The 14395-nt window shown below is 33.6% G+C and overlaps 1 protein-coding gene across 7 annotated transcripts in view; it reads left to right on the forward strand.

The window, feature by feature from the left end:
* Positions 1-14395, forward strand: part of DLG2 (discs large MAGUK scaffold protein 2) — a 1668408-nt gene that overhangs the window by 298756 nt on the left and 1355257 nt on the right. For all 7 annotated transcript variants that reach the window (XM_036221811.1, XM_036221806.1, XM_036221807.1 and 4 more), the window contains exon 4: positions 4934-5029. In XM_036221811.1, the coding sequence (XP_036077704.1) occupies positions 4934-5029 (96 nt within the window). The remainder of the gene's footprint in view (positions 1-4933; positions 5030-14395) is intronic.

A 14395-nucleotide genomic window follows, 5' to 3' on the forward strand; every position in this document is an offset into this window, starting at 1 on the left:
AATTATTTTCTACTAGATTCTTAGTAATTAAAGAAATAATATAAAACAGTAAATATTAAGGTTAATATGTTTGTGTGACCTTAACTTTTTAAATATATCTCCTTTTTGACTCCTCCGCTACTTTGTGATTATGTCTCTCCTCAACCCTTTATTTGTTTCTTATTTCTCATGAGATATCAAAATTATTTGGCTTAATGTCTAAGACTGTCCTAAACTGGCTTTTGCTTATTGCTTATTACCTTTTCTATTTTATTTTTTAAAACTCTTTCCCTTATGGTTGAGCAACACTAGATAAATGTAGTTCTCCAACTACCTCATTCTAATGTATTGTCATATTGCTCTGCAAATGCCTTGATTTGTTTTCCATGGCATTTTTTTTTGTATGTTTCTAGACTTCAAACTTGACCTGAAATCATCAGTTGATATAATTGTCTCACCTATTATACTCTAAGTTCCTTAAAGTTGTGGCAATGTACGCATTATTTAAATGTTTATTGAACTGAACCTCATTTGAATTTCCAGAGCATTTTATCTGTACTTTTTGACACTCATAGCCTTCTACCTGATTTTAGAGAGACTTTTATATGTATCTTATTTTTTTTTTACATTAAATTTGTTGTTACTGTTACTTATATACCATATCTTGTTTGTACTTTCCCCACAACATCTAGTTCAATGTCTTTCATATAATAGAATTTAAAGATGTTTGTTAAATCAATAAACAGGCTGAGGACCTTTCTTGAAAACTGCTACTCTCTTCTCTTGATCTCCTAGGTAGTGCTTAGGTTGTTTCTCCCTCCAGCTTTTAAAGGAATTCTTTATCTTCAGAATATATGTAATAATGGAGTTTACTATTCTCTGAGCAGAAGGAAATGGCTCAAATTCATCAGTTGTTTGTAATACTGCACTAAAATCTATAAAGCAGCAAAGAGTATTCAACCCCACACTTTTTTAGTTTGAAATGTTTCTTATGTCTGAAGAGGGTGTTACAAAGTGAAGTAAAACTAGGTGCTTTATAAATATAAAGGCCAGAAAATATTAATAGGATTGCACTACTCTTGAGCTCAACTGGGATATGCCTCAGGCTAATCTGTGCAGTTTGCATTCAAAGAGGATGGGAAGGAGCAGTGCTTTCTACTGGCCTGTAATCGGAGCTTGTTTGACATAACTTTTTGGAGTTCATTAGGCTTTTAGTTCTTGACACAAATTTTGTGCATGATTTTCATTAGTACTAACATTCATTTTCAAAGAAAAAAATTCCAGGTTTGAGCAAAATAGTATAAATAAATGAACAAACAAGTAAAACAAACAAAAACTAATAAAGCTTCAAAACAAGTACTTATTTACCTTACAGAAGAGTTTACAAATTAAAAAAAGACATTTACTATAAGATTCTTTAAAATAGAAAAGTTTTCTGATATATGTTCAGGCACATGAACGATGTGAAGATAGTAATACATTCATTGCCTTCAAAGAGCTTAAAATCTGCTTGAGTGAATAAGACAAGCATAAATAATGCTAAGTTCATGTTTTCTTTTGTTTATATTTTAAATTGTTCTTGACTTAGATCGCTACATTATTAGGAATGTAAAAGAGAAATATATATCCTGAGAACATCATAAAATGAAATGTCCCTTCTAGTTGGAGAAAGAGAAAGGATTAGCACAGGCTTTGTGGAGGAGGGGCCATGTGTGTAGTTCTTAAAAAATTGGGTAGTGGCAGAAATAGGGTACCACGGAGTACAAGTGGGTTCTGTAGAGAAAATGAATCAATTTAGATTGAACAGACTTGAGATACCAATGTGATTTTTAGAGGAAATATAAGCGGCAATTGAAAATGTGAGACTAGATAATGGAGAAAAGATTCTTTAGATATAAGAATCACCTGGGAGTGAGGATTTAGAGAACAGATAGAGGAAAGGAATTTTGGAGTAGTAGTTGAGCTCAGGTGCTAAAAAGAGGAAGAGAAAATGAAAGAGAAGGAGCGATCAATCACTCTAGAGATAGGGTGTCATTTAGGAGGGAGATGTGTTTCAGAATATAGAGATAACAGTTTCTAGAAGGAGGAAGTAGTTAATGATATTAAATGCCAGAAAAAGTGAAGACAATGACTGTAGAAAGTCAGAGAAAGTGGAAGACAATTAAGACTAGGAGGGCCTTGGTGAGTTTAAGAGTGCAGGATTCGGGGAAGAAATGGCAGCATTCATGGCTATAAGTGAGTCGTAAACTGACTGCCCTTATGTAGACTCCAGCCTAAGTTTATATTTCATTTGATTCATTTGTGTTAGCTCATATGGTATTTAAAAAACAAAACAAAACAAAACAAAACAAAACTTTTTGTCAACATTTAAAAATCAAGGTATTTCACATGAAAGTTCAGACTTCTAAGTTCTCTTGAAAATTCTAAACATCTGGCAACTCTGGGTCTGGGTTTCCTCATTACTGATGAAAATGCTAGGAAATTACTAGAAACTACACCCATTCGATGGGGCAGGAGCTCTCCATTTTGCCAAGGACTATCCGTTTCTTTCTAATTAAAAATTTTTTTACACCTGGTTCATTTTACTTATTTTTAAGCACCTGAAATCATTTGACACTTTGACATCTAGATCAGTGGTTTTCAAACTAGATGTGTCAAAATCACATAAGAAACAGATTGTAGGTCCCTACCATAACAGTTTCAGATTCAGTAGGTCAGGAGTGAGGCCCAAGAATTTGTCTTTCTAGTGAGTCTCCAGGTGATGTTAATGCTGTTAATCTGAAAGGTTTTTCTAGTGAGTCTCCAGGTGATGTTAATGCTGTTAATTTGAAAGGTTTAAAGATAAGTGAGTAATAAGGTAGTAATACAGGAGTTAGTGTAGTGGTTAGGTGCGTAGATTTTGTGTTGAGACAGAACTTGGTTCTATTTTTTCACCCCCAAAATGCGGAAGATAGTGCTGACTACACTGTTTTCTGTTTCAATCTAAATGAGGTAAATGAATATAAAATATCTATCATCCTGAAAGCACCTAGCTTATTGTAACCTTTCATTAAATGATTCTATTGTATTACTATTAAAACTATTATGTATTTCAAGAATATTGATTTTAGGGAGAAGGTCAGAAATAGATTGCTAATTTGGAAGCAAGAGTAATCAAGGATATTTATTCATTTACTAAAGATTGAGGGATAGAAGTACAGAAGAAAATTACTACTTCCATGAAAACCAAATTGATGGGATGTTAGTTACCAATGGAAGGAGTAATGGTGGGGAAATAAAGTTAAGGTATTAAGATTCAGGAAGCATATGAGCCAAAGCTGTGAGGACGACCTTGACTCTGCCCCCTAAATGGAAGAAACACATTCATTTTCAGTTCTGCATAGCTGGAACTGAGAACAAACAGCATCCTCATCCCAGTGGACATCACTGGTTTCAGTTTAGCAAAACCATTAGTGAAGTGGGCCTGGATATTTAGTGAAACCTCTATGAATTGAGGACCCCACTGAGCCAGGGGCTTTGCTTTAGGGGATTTTGGGTGGAGGCTGCCTCTCTTTGCTAGAAGCTCCAGTCACACTCTCGCACTCATAAAAACTTGTAGCTCAGAGAAATCATTTACGATGTGGGGCTACAAAGGTAGGCAGTGTGCCACAGCTTGCTAAGAGCTTCTAGCATAGCTTATTGATTTGCACCTCACTAATAATAAAGACCAAGTAAAATGCTCAAGTAAGACCACACTCTCTTCTATATTTAGAATCCAATATGGTGCTGGGCTTACTTTTTGATGGTTTAGACTAAAAAGACAGCAGTTTTTCCTTGACTGCTAGAGGGAATTTGCCCAGATTGCCCCTGAATTCTGTCAGTTTATTACCCACTCGTGCTGGCTGAGGCTTCTGATTTGCCAACCAATAGGACATAATCAATATAGTAACAACTTGGAATGTCAGAAAGAAAAGCCACTTATGCTAAGTCTTTTCGGCAGATGTGGAGGGATTTGGATTTGAGGAAGTACTGTAAACTTAGTGGAGCCCTTACCATATTAATAGAAATTGGTCTTAGACCTTGAGTGACAGTGGAATAGAAAAAAGATACTGGAAAGATAACATACCAGGTGCCTGCCATCAGTCAGTGCAATAGATTTAGTTAGTTACAATGTTTGGAACAGCTGAGGCTATAGGATCTAGAAAACCATGACTTTGTCAGCATTCTATCTTTGTCACCACAACTGTCAAGAACTGTGAAGGGGTTAAGATTTCGCCTTGCTACAGTTTCATGGATGCTGTCAGAAGACTCCTAGAACAAAGACAAAGGATTTTATTATTCACAACAAAAGCAGTAGCCAGACAGCATTTTCTTGAACCAGTTCCTCAAGCCCTAATTCCTACTGGGAAATGAAAAGATGGCCAAGTGATATTCATGCAGTGGAGAGTAACCATTTAGGAAACACAAATCTTTACAATGGTCAGTAGAAAACCTATTATTTCTATCATTCAAAGCTACAGTTATACAAAGATCCTTGAAAAAACGTTCCAGAAGAGAATCACACAGTACCTCTGCTTGTTCTGTGAGCTCCAACAGGTACCATAGAGTGGAGATTCCTGTGAGCATGGGAACTTACATAAGATGCAATCAACCCTTCTATCTTTATCTTCCCAGTAACCATGTTCGGCTTTTACCAGATCATCATTTGTTTGAATATCCAAGGTCAAGACTCCCTGGTGAAAAGCTTTAAAATTTATAAACTTGCCTTTGAATAACTGTCTGGTTTTATACTTCTCTTTGGGAGCAATATAAAAATGGGTTAAATAGTATATTCATATCTAAAACTAACATAAGCAGTAACTAATAATATTTATTTAGGCCTTAGACATTTTAACGTGCATGTTAAAAGTTTGAAAAACATTTAATTCACATTGCAGAAAACAAGTATTTATTTTTAATTTTTTTTTTTTTTTAGCTTGCAGGTTGCAGTGGGCCAAAGGAAAATGTTTCATGTATTGAACAGAATAAAGACCATCAGTGTTTTGAAAATGAAATGGACAAGAAGACCAGTGTAAGTGTTAGAATGTATTCTTTCTTTCTGTGTTTAAGGGGCAAGATGTGTCTTGTTCTCTATGGGATGTAACCTAATTTCTGGCTTCGGTCTTGTCAGTATATTGAGTTCTCTTGCTACTGAGCTGATAGAGACTGTGTATTATTTTGAGTATTTGTATGTTTTCATTTTGAAATTTTTGTTTTCTGTGTTTTGCTATATATTCCTAAGTTGCTGGTGATCACACAACCATTTTATAAACTTCCGTACTTCTATTCTCTTATCTGCTTCTGGTCTTTCAGAAAAATTCTTGCACTATGTTTTTGTAGTAATTTTCAGGTGCTATTTGTTTGTTTGTTTTTCAGTAGCTTCCCCAAAGCAATCTGAAAACTACTTCAGTCATAGATTTTTCTGTATTGTCATCTTTTTTATTTATTCAAGACAAGGAATCAAAATTAATCACCTGCAGGGCAATGTTAAAGAGGTCAGTCACAGTGCTTTAAATATTGAAACCAAGAGCTTGTGTCTAAGAAAAGTACATGTATTTCCAACTATAAATATTTTACTAATTGACAACCTCAAATTTAATTTATTTCTGATCAATCGTCAGGAGGTGATCCTCCTTTGCTATAGCTCGATAATATAACTCGGGGTTCCATTATCTGTTTTATTTATAAAGTCAATGAAAATGAATTGCAAATTGTTTTCGTGAACATGGAATATGTGTTTAAAGCACATATAAAACTCTTTTGAGAGTTTATTTCATAGGAATTGGATTTATTGAGGCTTCTTGAAATATACCTTCTATGATGTTTCTTCTTGTCTTTCTTCTAAATCTGTTAGGAAGCAGAGAAAGCCTTCATTATGGCTCCACAGCCCTTCAAATTGTTTTCAATATAGGGAGATATGTCTACTGATATTCAGTGAGTGGTAAATATATATCAATTAAGGAACAGCTCCACTTACAAGTTGGACTGATTTCTCTATCATTGCCAATTCATTGAGTCTCCTAGTGTTGACTTGGCCTTGGGATTTGTACAAAGTTTTGAGTCAATGCCAATTATGAATTTTGATCATTCCTGTGAGGAATTTAGTTAAAATAAAAAAGATCAGATGAAAAAATATCAAAAAAAAATATTGTATGGTAAATTTTCCTTCTCTTTACAAGGAAATCATGGAATTTATAGCTGAATTTAACAATTTACTTTTATAGAATACCTTTATAAAAGACCATTATCGGCTCTGCTGAAAAATATTTTTGTTTAACATAAAAAGTGTTATTTTAATTTTTGAGGCTATTCTATTATGTTAAATGTGCTTCCAGGAAGGGAAGTCATCCAATTTGGCAGTGGTATTGTTTTTCTCCGAAAGGGCAGCGGGAGGGTAGACAGCCATACTGAACTCATAATACTTAGAAAACGAAAATTTTGAATTCCTGGCTGTCGAAGAGAATATTTTTATGTTTGCTTCCTGAAAATGAAGTCATCGGGCCTTAGTAAGATAAAAATGTGCCAACTTTACATGCAGCTAAATTAAATAAATGCTGGCAAATAAATATATTAGGAAATTTTTGTGTTTTTATCATGGGAAAACATATTGCTAGCCTATGCAATTTAAACTCTGAAGATTTCAGTTCCTTTATCATATAGAGTAGTTATGAGATTTTAACAAGATCCTGAATATGTACATGTTCAGTATTACCTGGCCAATAGTAGATTTTCATTCTATTGAAATGAATTGCAAGTCTTACATTTATTTTATTGGTAGACTCTATTACATATAGATATTATGGTTTCCTCAGATCCATGCCTATATTAATATCTAAGAGTCTATAATATTCTTTTGCCTGGAAACCACTCGGTCAAGATGAGGCTCTTACCTTGGTTATATCTACTTGTCATTGTTCAAGATAAGTTCTGGTTGAATGAAAATATACATTTGTGAGACTTCTTAATTATTTAAAGACAAATTTGGTTATATTCCAGACAAAAGGATAATCATGATTATTATGTGACTATAACATGTTATCACAATTTTTTAGTTCATAGACCATTCTTTAAGGGCTATTGACAGTAAACTCCAATTTGGAAATCATGATTATATAGATCTATTAAATATAACACTGGACTTTGATTTCTTCATCTTCAGAATTAGGGTATTAGGTGAGATTATTCTGAAGGATCCTTCCAAATCTTAAGTCTAATTATTCTATGACAGTAATTATACACAATAAAGTACATTAGTTAGCAGTAGAAATAGGGCATGAGCCCCATACAAATTTAGACTTCTGTGATATATATCTGGAACAATACATAGGAACAGCTTCATTAGACCACATTAGTTTGAAAAAATTTCAGCAGCCTAATTCATAAGTCAGTGGTTCTTAAGGTGTGGTCCCCAAAGCGACAGCATTAGCAGCATTAGCATCCTCTAGGGATTTATTAGAAAAGTAAATTCCTGGGCTCCACCCCAGACCAACTAAATGAGACATGCTGGACGTGGGACACAGACATCTGTGTTGTAATAAGCCTTCCAAGTGATTCTTACATACGCTACAATAGGACAACCACTGCCATAAGTAGTAAACCTCTGGGCTTCCTCTGGGGAGTTTACTCACCATTTTTCCTTTCACATGCTTTAAATCAATCAGTTTAGGGAAAGCTTAGAAAACAATCTGAGGCTTTATATGGCAATTAAGAGAGAAGATATTGTAAAATATGTACTCTTTAGTTTTTTTGTTTTGTTTTGTTTTTACCATTTGTTCAGTGATCTGCCCAAAAAACTCTGGGGCTGATTTTCTAACATCATTCAGAAACATGTGTTAGTATGTGTTAGTGTCCTGTATTACTCTCTACTCTTGCTCACTTGCTCACTTTTAACTATACCTTAATTCAGAGCTGTCTTCTGGAAGCTGTTAAGCCACGTGAGATCAAGGGCATTGATCTATATAAATCAGAATCAGAAATAACTTTCAATTGCATTTCTTATCTATGTCCAGCAGAGAAAATTTCCCTACTTGTTTTTTAGCCTAATTTTAATATGTCTGGAGATATTTTTCCCATCATTGAGACATAGACAAACTGATCTATGCTCCTTACAAAACAGTGTTTTCAACTGATGACTTCATCTTGCATTGGTTTCAGGGTTTAAGTGAATCATGGTGTTATCACTTGTCATATAATGTGGAAAACCTTGAAATTACAAAGGGCAATACAATTTGCAAAAATATTTATAAATCTTTTTCAGAACTGACAAAATTATGTAAATCTAGTGGGGAAATTGAAATTTAGAAAGTGAAAATAAAGACATCATTGAGAATTTTAGATCTTTATTGATGAAGAAATATTTTATGTTTAATGTGTTTTTTTCACTTTTATTTTATTCCTATTATTTTCTTTGAACAATTTAAAATAATTAGAAGTATTTTTTAGGGGTATGTTCTGTGTTTAAATAAACCTACTAAGCAAAAAATAGAGTTTGGAGATTTAGTCTTTCAGAGCCTTCATGAGAAACAATGAGGGTTTTTAATCAGATCATAGAGAGAAGAAGAAACAAAGAAATGACAGGATTTGGTGACAAGTAGATTGAGAGTTGGGTGATATCAGAACATAAATGAAAATATTTAGGTTAACTATTAGATAAGTAGGGTGAATTCAATGATGGTATCTTAAGTTTGAGATAATAGTGGAAATAGGGGAAATATTATGAGGGGAGTTAAATATACTGATTGAGAACCAAGTTTGATATTAAAAGTAGGACAGTGATAGGTGGAAGGAGCAAAAGATCCATAGTCAAAGAGTAGAGTTTGTATTTTGGCTTTACCACTAAGTAGTTATGTGACCTTGAACAGATTAAATTACCTCTATTTTTATTTGTGAACTATACAAATGCCTCTTAAAGAGATTTCAAATTTTAGATAATGATTTAGTTGGTTGGTGTTTTAAATTTAATTTCTAAAGCAGAAAAGTCAATCGTGCAAATGAGAACTGGTTGATAAAGAGGCTAACTGGATACTATGGAAATACCACAATAGATGGAGCGGAAAGTTAGGTCTCTTAACAAGAATGGAGAGGTAACCAGGTGGAGAAAACCATAATAGGAAACATCAGACTGGAAAGGGAGCATGACGTAGGAGTAAGTCATAATTGAAGCCAGAAAATTTGGGTTACTGTCTTTCTACTCTTACTATCTGGGTGTTCCTGGGCAAATTGCTTGACTTAACTGTGCCTCAGTTTCCTAATCTAAAGTGAAAGGCTTTGATTAGATAATTTATGGGCCTTTTTAAGTTATAATATTTTTATAACACTTTGATGGAATAGGGAAATTATTTTATTTTAGAGAATCCCTACATTGCCCTTAATTTTTTTTTAGACTAAAATGTATCTATTAATGTACTCAAACACCTGCACTTTCTGAGTAAGAGTAAATTTTTTAGCTTAGCTCTATTTCTCTATTTACTCTGTTTGATAATATTTATAAGGAAACTTCCTTTCCTCAGTGCCACTCAGTCATGGAAAAGGTTTTTTTTTTTTAATGTTTATTTGTTTTAGGAACGAAAGTAGAAGGATTCCCTTGCCTTTATATATGTACATTAATTGCTGTCTCTGGTTATTATTTTAAAAGTGATGGTTCTGAGTTAATCTTCCTGGAGAAGTAAATTAAAAAATACCACAGAATCAGAGGATTAAAAGTAATTGCAATGCTAATCAGGGCAATGACTATCTTAAATCTCTTCTATTGCTGATCTGTTAAAAGGGAATCTATCATCTGCTAGAAAGTCTCCAGTTATAGGATATTTATCACCTCCCAAGGTAGCGCATTTCATCTGAATGACTTTAAACATTATGTGATTATTCTTTTTATTAAACTCATGATATTAAAGCTACTTAGCGTTTAGTATATTTTTATTTTTCAATGTCTGTGAAAGTAAAGTGGCAAACTTCTAAGTTTTTGAATTAATGGGGGAATAATCTTTTTTTTTTTTTTTAACTGGAATACCATGGCTAACTCTAGCTAATTTGGTTTACTAATTTAAAACACAGAATGTAATTACTCCTCATTTCCATGTTGATGAAAATATTCTACTTCATCTTTGAGCATCTCGTAGTGCCTCAGGCTCAGTGTTCTGTCTATTAAAGATCAATGACTGGACTTTTGTACTAGCATTTCAGGAAACCAGATTTTTGTGTTACCAACTCTGACATAGTCATAAAATTATTTTTAATTAATCAATTCAAATAGGAATTTATTTATTAGCATCCTCTAAAGCAACATAAGTACTACAGAAATGAGACTCTGGTCACTTGATATATCTATATTTAGGAACCTGGTTTTTACATATGTTTGAAAGCAGTGATGTCACAGAGTTTACTGCCTATGTCTTTTCTCCTAGGAGTTTTATGGTTTCAGATCTTAAGTAAATTAAAAGAAAAGAAAAGAAAAGAAGAAAAGAAAACAGTGAAATATATACTCTGTTATCAGATATGGAACACTTAGAACCAAACACTTGAAGTTTATGGTATTTACTACCTGAATCAATGAGTTCAGTGATTTTGAAAATGTGTTAGATCACCATTATAACAAAGATGGGGTGGATCATGGGGTTCGATGATCAAAGTGCCCATCCTGGTTCATCTACTCAGTCGATGGAGCACCCAGCATGCACTGGTTTACAACTTCAGTAGCTATATAAATTTGGGCAAGTCAACTTTTCTGAGCCTCAGTTTCACCACCTCTAAAATTATATTTACTTCACTGACCATGAATACTTAATGATAATATGTACATTAATGTACCTAATCCCATCCTGCTCAGTAAAAAATTAATGCTGAAACTCAAAACAATTTTTTATTTTATATATTTGTAAATATTATGGTTAATGACACTCACATCTTTAGAAACCAAACTATATTAAAAGCAATAGATTGCAAATTTTATTTTGGACGCTTGATTCTAACCCTATTTTTCTTTTTAATAAAAAAAACAATTTTCTTGGGATATACCTTATTTAGTTGTTCAAAAAAGTCATATATGCCTTCTTCTGTGTGCTGGACAATATCCTATACACTGATGATAGAGATTTGGACAAAATAGATAAGGCTTCTGGCTCTTAGTACATTTCAAATACGAGGATATAATAAAATATGAGTGAAAAGATAATTTCAGATTGCGATAATTACTATGAAGGAAATAAACAGGATTATATAATGGAGAGTGATGGAAGGAAATCTAATTTAATTAAGGAGATCAGTAGGGGAAGGACTTACTGAAGCAGCGACATCGAAGGAGAGACCCGAATATTGAGAAGGAGCCAGTATGTGAAGATCCATGGGAAAGCTTCTGGCAGTGGGAACAACAAGTTCAATTCTCTGAGGAAGAATGAGCGTAAAATACTGTATTTGTGGAACAGATAGCAGGCCAGTGTGATGGGCTGTAGAAAGGTGGAGTGTGGGAAGAGAATTTAGCAATACTACCAAGTTTATTTATGTTAACTTGAGAGCAAAATTATGTTTCAGACCACATAGCCTTTTAGATTTATGGCCTGTGTACAACTATTTGGACTCTATTAAACTCATAGCATTGTATAATAGTAGGAAAAATTGAACCTCATAAGGCATGTACTTGATATTCAGCAAAGTTTGTATAAACCTTGATTTGTTAGGGGTACAACTTTTTTCATATGTTTTCATCATTTATACTTTACCACCTATAATTATCTAAAACTCAAAAGTTGTTTAGATTTTGATGATTATAAGGATAGGGGGAATTACATGATTATCAATTAACTATGTTCCAATTCATTCATGTAAGCAAAACTGACATTCAAGTCCTTTCTAAACAATTAAAAATCATTGTGAGAAAGTGGGTAAAAAATGAACATTTATTGATTTCTGTCGCAATTTTTGATTTACTCAAAATATTTCTTAATTTCCGTGTTTGTCCTATGAAGAAACACACACATTTAACATGCACAGAATATATATAAAGTACCTTTTATGACTTTTTTTTTTTTAATCAGAATCAAGTACTATCCAGATATTTTTGCATCATGGAAACTTTCTGGAAAAGTCAGACCTTTTCTAGTTGATCCTAATTTTTTATTTGCCTCTGGAGAGTTCAGAAATGAGGGCAGGCATTCTGCCATGACCTGCCTGCAGTCTATTTATTTTACTAAGCTAACAAGCCTTGCAGATGTCATTCATGTGCCTGCTATCCTGGGTATATGGGGAACAGACAGATGAGGATGGGAGTCTATGTGGGTGGATTTCTTTAGTTATTTCCTTTGGATCTGATCTCTCTAATGTGGGGCCTTTCCTTCTAGATTACTCACAAGGCCCTCATGGGCTTTGAAGACCTCAGTGTAAGAGCCCAGAGATGTGCCTATCTTTATAGGGGGATCCCAAGTCCAGGCTACCTTTGTAATTAGTTCACATGAGTCCAGGCTACCTTTGGCTAAAGAAAGCCTTTGGATCTCTCTGTGCCACACTCTGAGTTGGACCCATGCAGGCAGGAACTGCCTCAGGATTTGAGGTATGATGGGCTAGAAAGCATTTTGCAGTCTGGGTTGGAGTCACCTAGCTGCAGTGTCATCTAGGGAAAATCATGTAATCTCAGGGAGCTTCAGTTTCTTATCGATAAAATGGGGGTTATATTTCCTTCCTGAAGAGTCTTATGACCATCAAAGAGAATATGTTTTAAGTATCTACCACAGTACTTCAGATAATAGCCACTTGATAAATTACTGCTATTATTAATAACAATGCTTGTACTTCTTACTCTTTTTCTATCAAAAGGGCAAATGCCTAGTTTTAGCAGCATGCTGTGGTTGTTGCAGCATTTAACTGGAAATTGTCCTTTCCATTGTAGATCAGGTTGTTCCAAAGTAACCTTTTTGAATTAGATTGGCTTTGCAAATAAAAGTATTTGTAGGTGGAAATATTTTCAGGTACATGCATCAATCCATTTCTTTCTTAAATATATATATATATATATATAATATATATTATTTCTTAGATATATTTATATATATTTATATATATATAAAAATATATAATGGTCACTGTATACATATATGGTTCTCATAGGGACAAAAGATGCATGTCACAGGTTTTTTAAAAGAAATTTATATCAAGAAAAATAAATGGCATAACTGGAGCTCCATTCATTCTTTCATTTCAAAAATATGCGTTTCGTGCATATTTTAAGTGCAGGATTTTGTACATATTTTAGTGCACCTCTTAAGTGCAGGTACCATGCTAGAAACCAGAGATAAACATTATATCTGCCCTCATGGGACTTAGATTTTAGGAGAATAATCAGATGATATATTTCACTATAGAGATTTTTTCCCCATTGGAAACAAAATAAAAGTAATTCATTTATTTGGTTAAGGTACAGTTTAATACAAATAATTTACAATAGTAATTTTCTGATATCAGACTTCCAATGGTAGATTTCACTAAGAATCACTCACTGTTCCTGGCTTGATATCATTAACCTTAAGGAATAGTTAGTATGCAGTTTGCAGACTGGCTTTATATCTTGCCAAACACTTGTGAAATCACAGGCCCAATTGAGCTCTATGCCTATAAAAAATGCTTCAAGCAAATTGCCTTGTTAATTTTAAAAATAAAAGAATGCTTCCCTTGAGGTGAAAGAGTGGATTATCTTCTATCATCTTTATATCTGAGAAAAATCAATGGGAAGCATGGTATGCACAAAGTGGAAAACTACACTCTAAGTGGAACTACACTTTAAAATGTTAGGTATTTATTTTTATCTAAATATACAAACATTATTCATTCCATCACATGCGGTAAATACAACCTAATGATTATAGGACATGTATATTCTACATGGTTTTATAGCACATTTGTACTCAATGTCATATGGATGATTTTTTTTTTTCTCCAGCAGAGATTTTGATGTTCAGTTTATAAAAGGTCTGCTCTAAAGTACTTTTATTCAATGGATATGTTCATATCAACTGGTCATAGAATATGAAAGATATTATTGATTCACTTTTTCAAATATAATAAAGTGCATAGAATTCTTTCTTACAACTTCTAGCTAACTCCTATGAGTCCTTCTTAACTCGTTTCCTCTCTAGAAGCCTACCATGACTATTCCATTTTGTCCTACATGCCTCTAATTTGTGATTCTCAGACACCCCAAGTGCTTTCTATACAGTACTATAGTTGTTGATTCACTTGTGAGTGAGGATTCTGTGAGCTTGGGCTCACGCTTGTGTCCCCACATTAGTACCTTCTCAAGTAATATTTGTTGAATGAATGAGATACTAGACTAGGCAATGGGAATATAGAGTTAAAACTGCCCTTTAGGAGCTCACTGTCTAGTAGGTGATACAGACATTAATCAAAAAATCGT

The sequence above is a fragment of the Rousettus aegyptiacus genome, unplaced genomic scaffold (assembly GCF_014176215.1).
Source record: "Rousettus aegyptiacus isolate mRouAeg1 unplaced genomic scaffold, mRouAeg1.p scaffold_m13_p_5, whole genome shotgun sequence".
Lineage (NCBI taxonomy): Eukaryota > Metazoa > Chordata > Mammalia > Chiroptera > Pteropodidae > Rousettus > Rousettus aegyptiacus.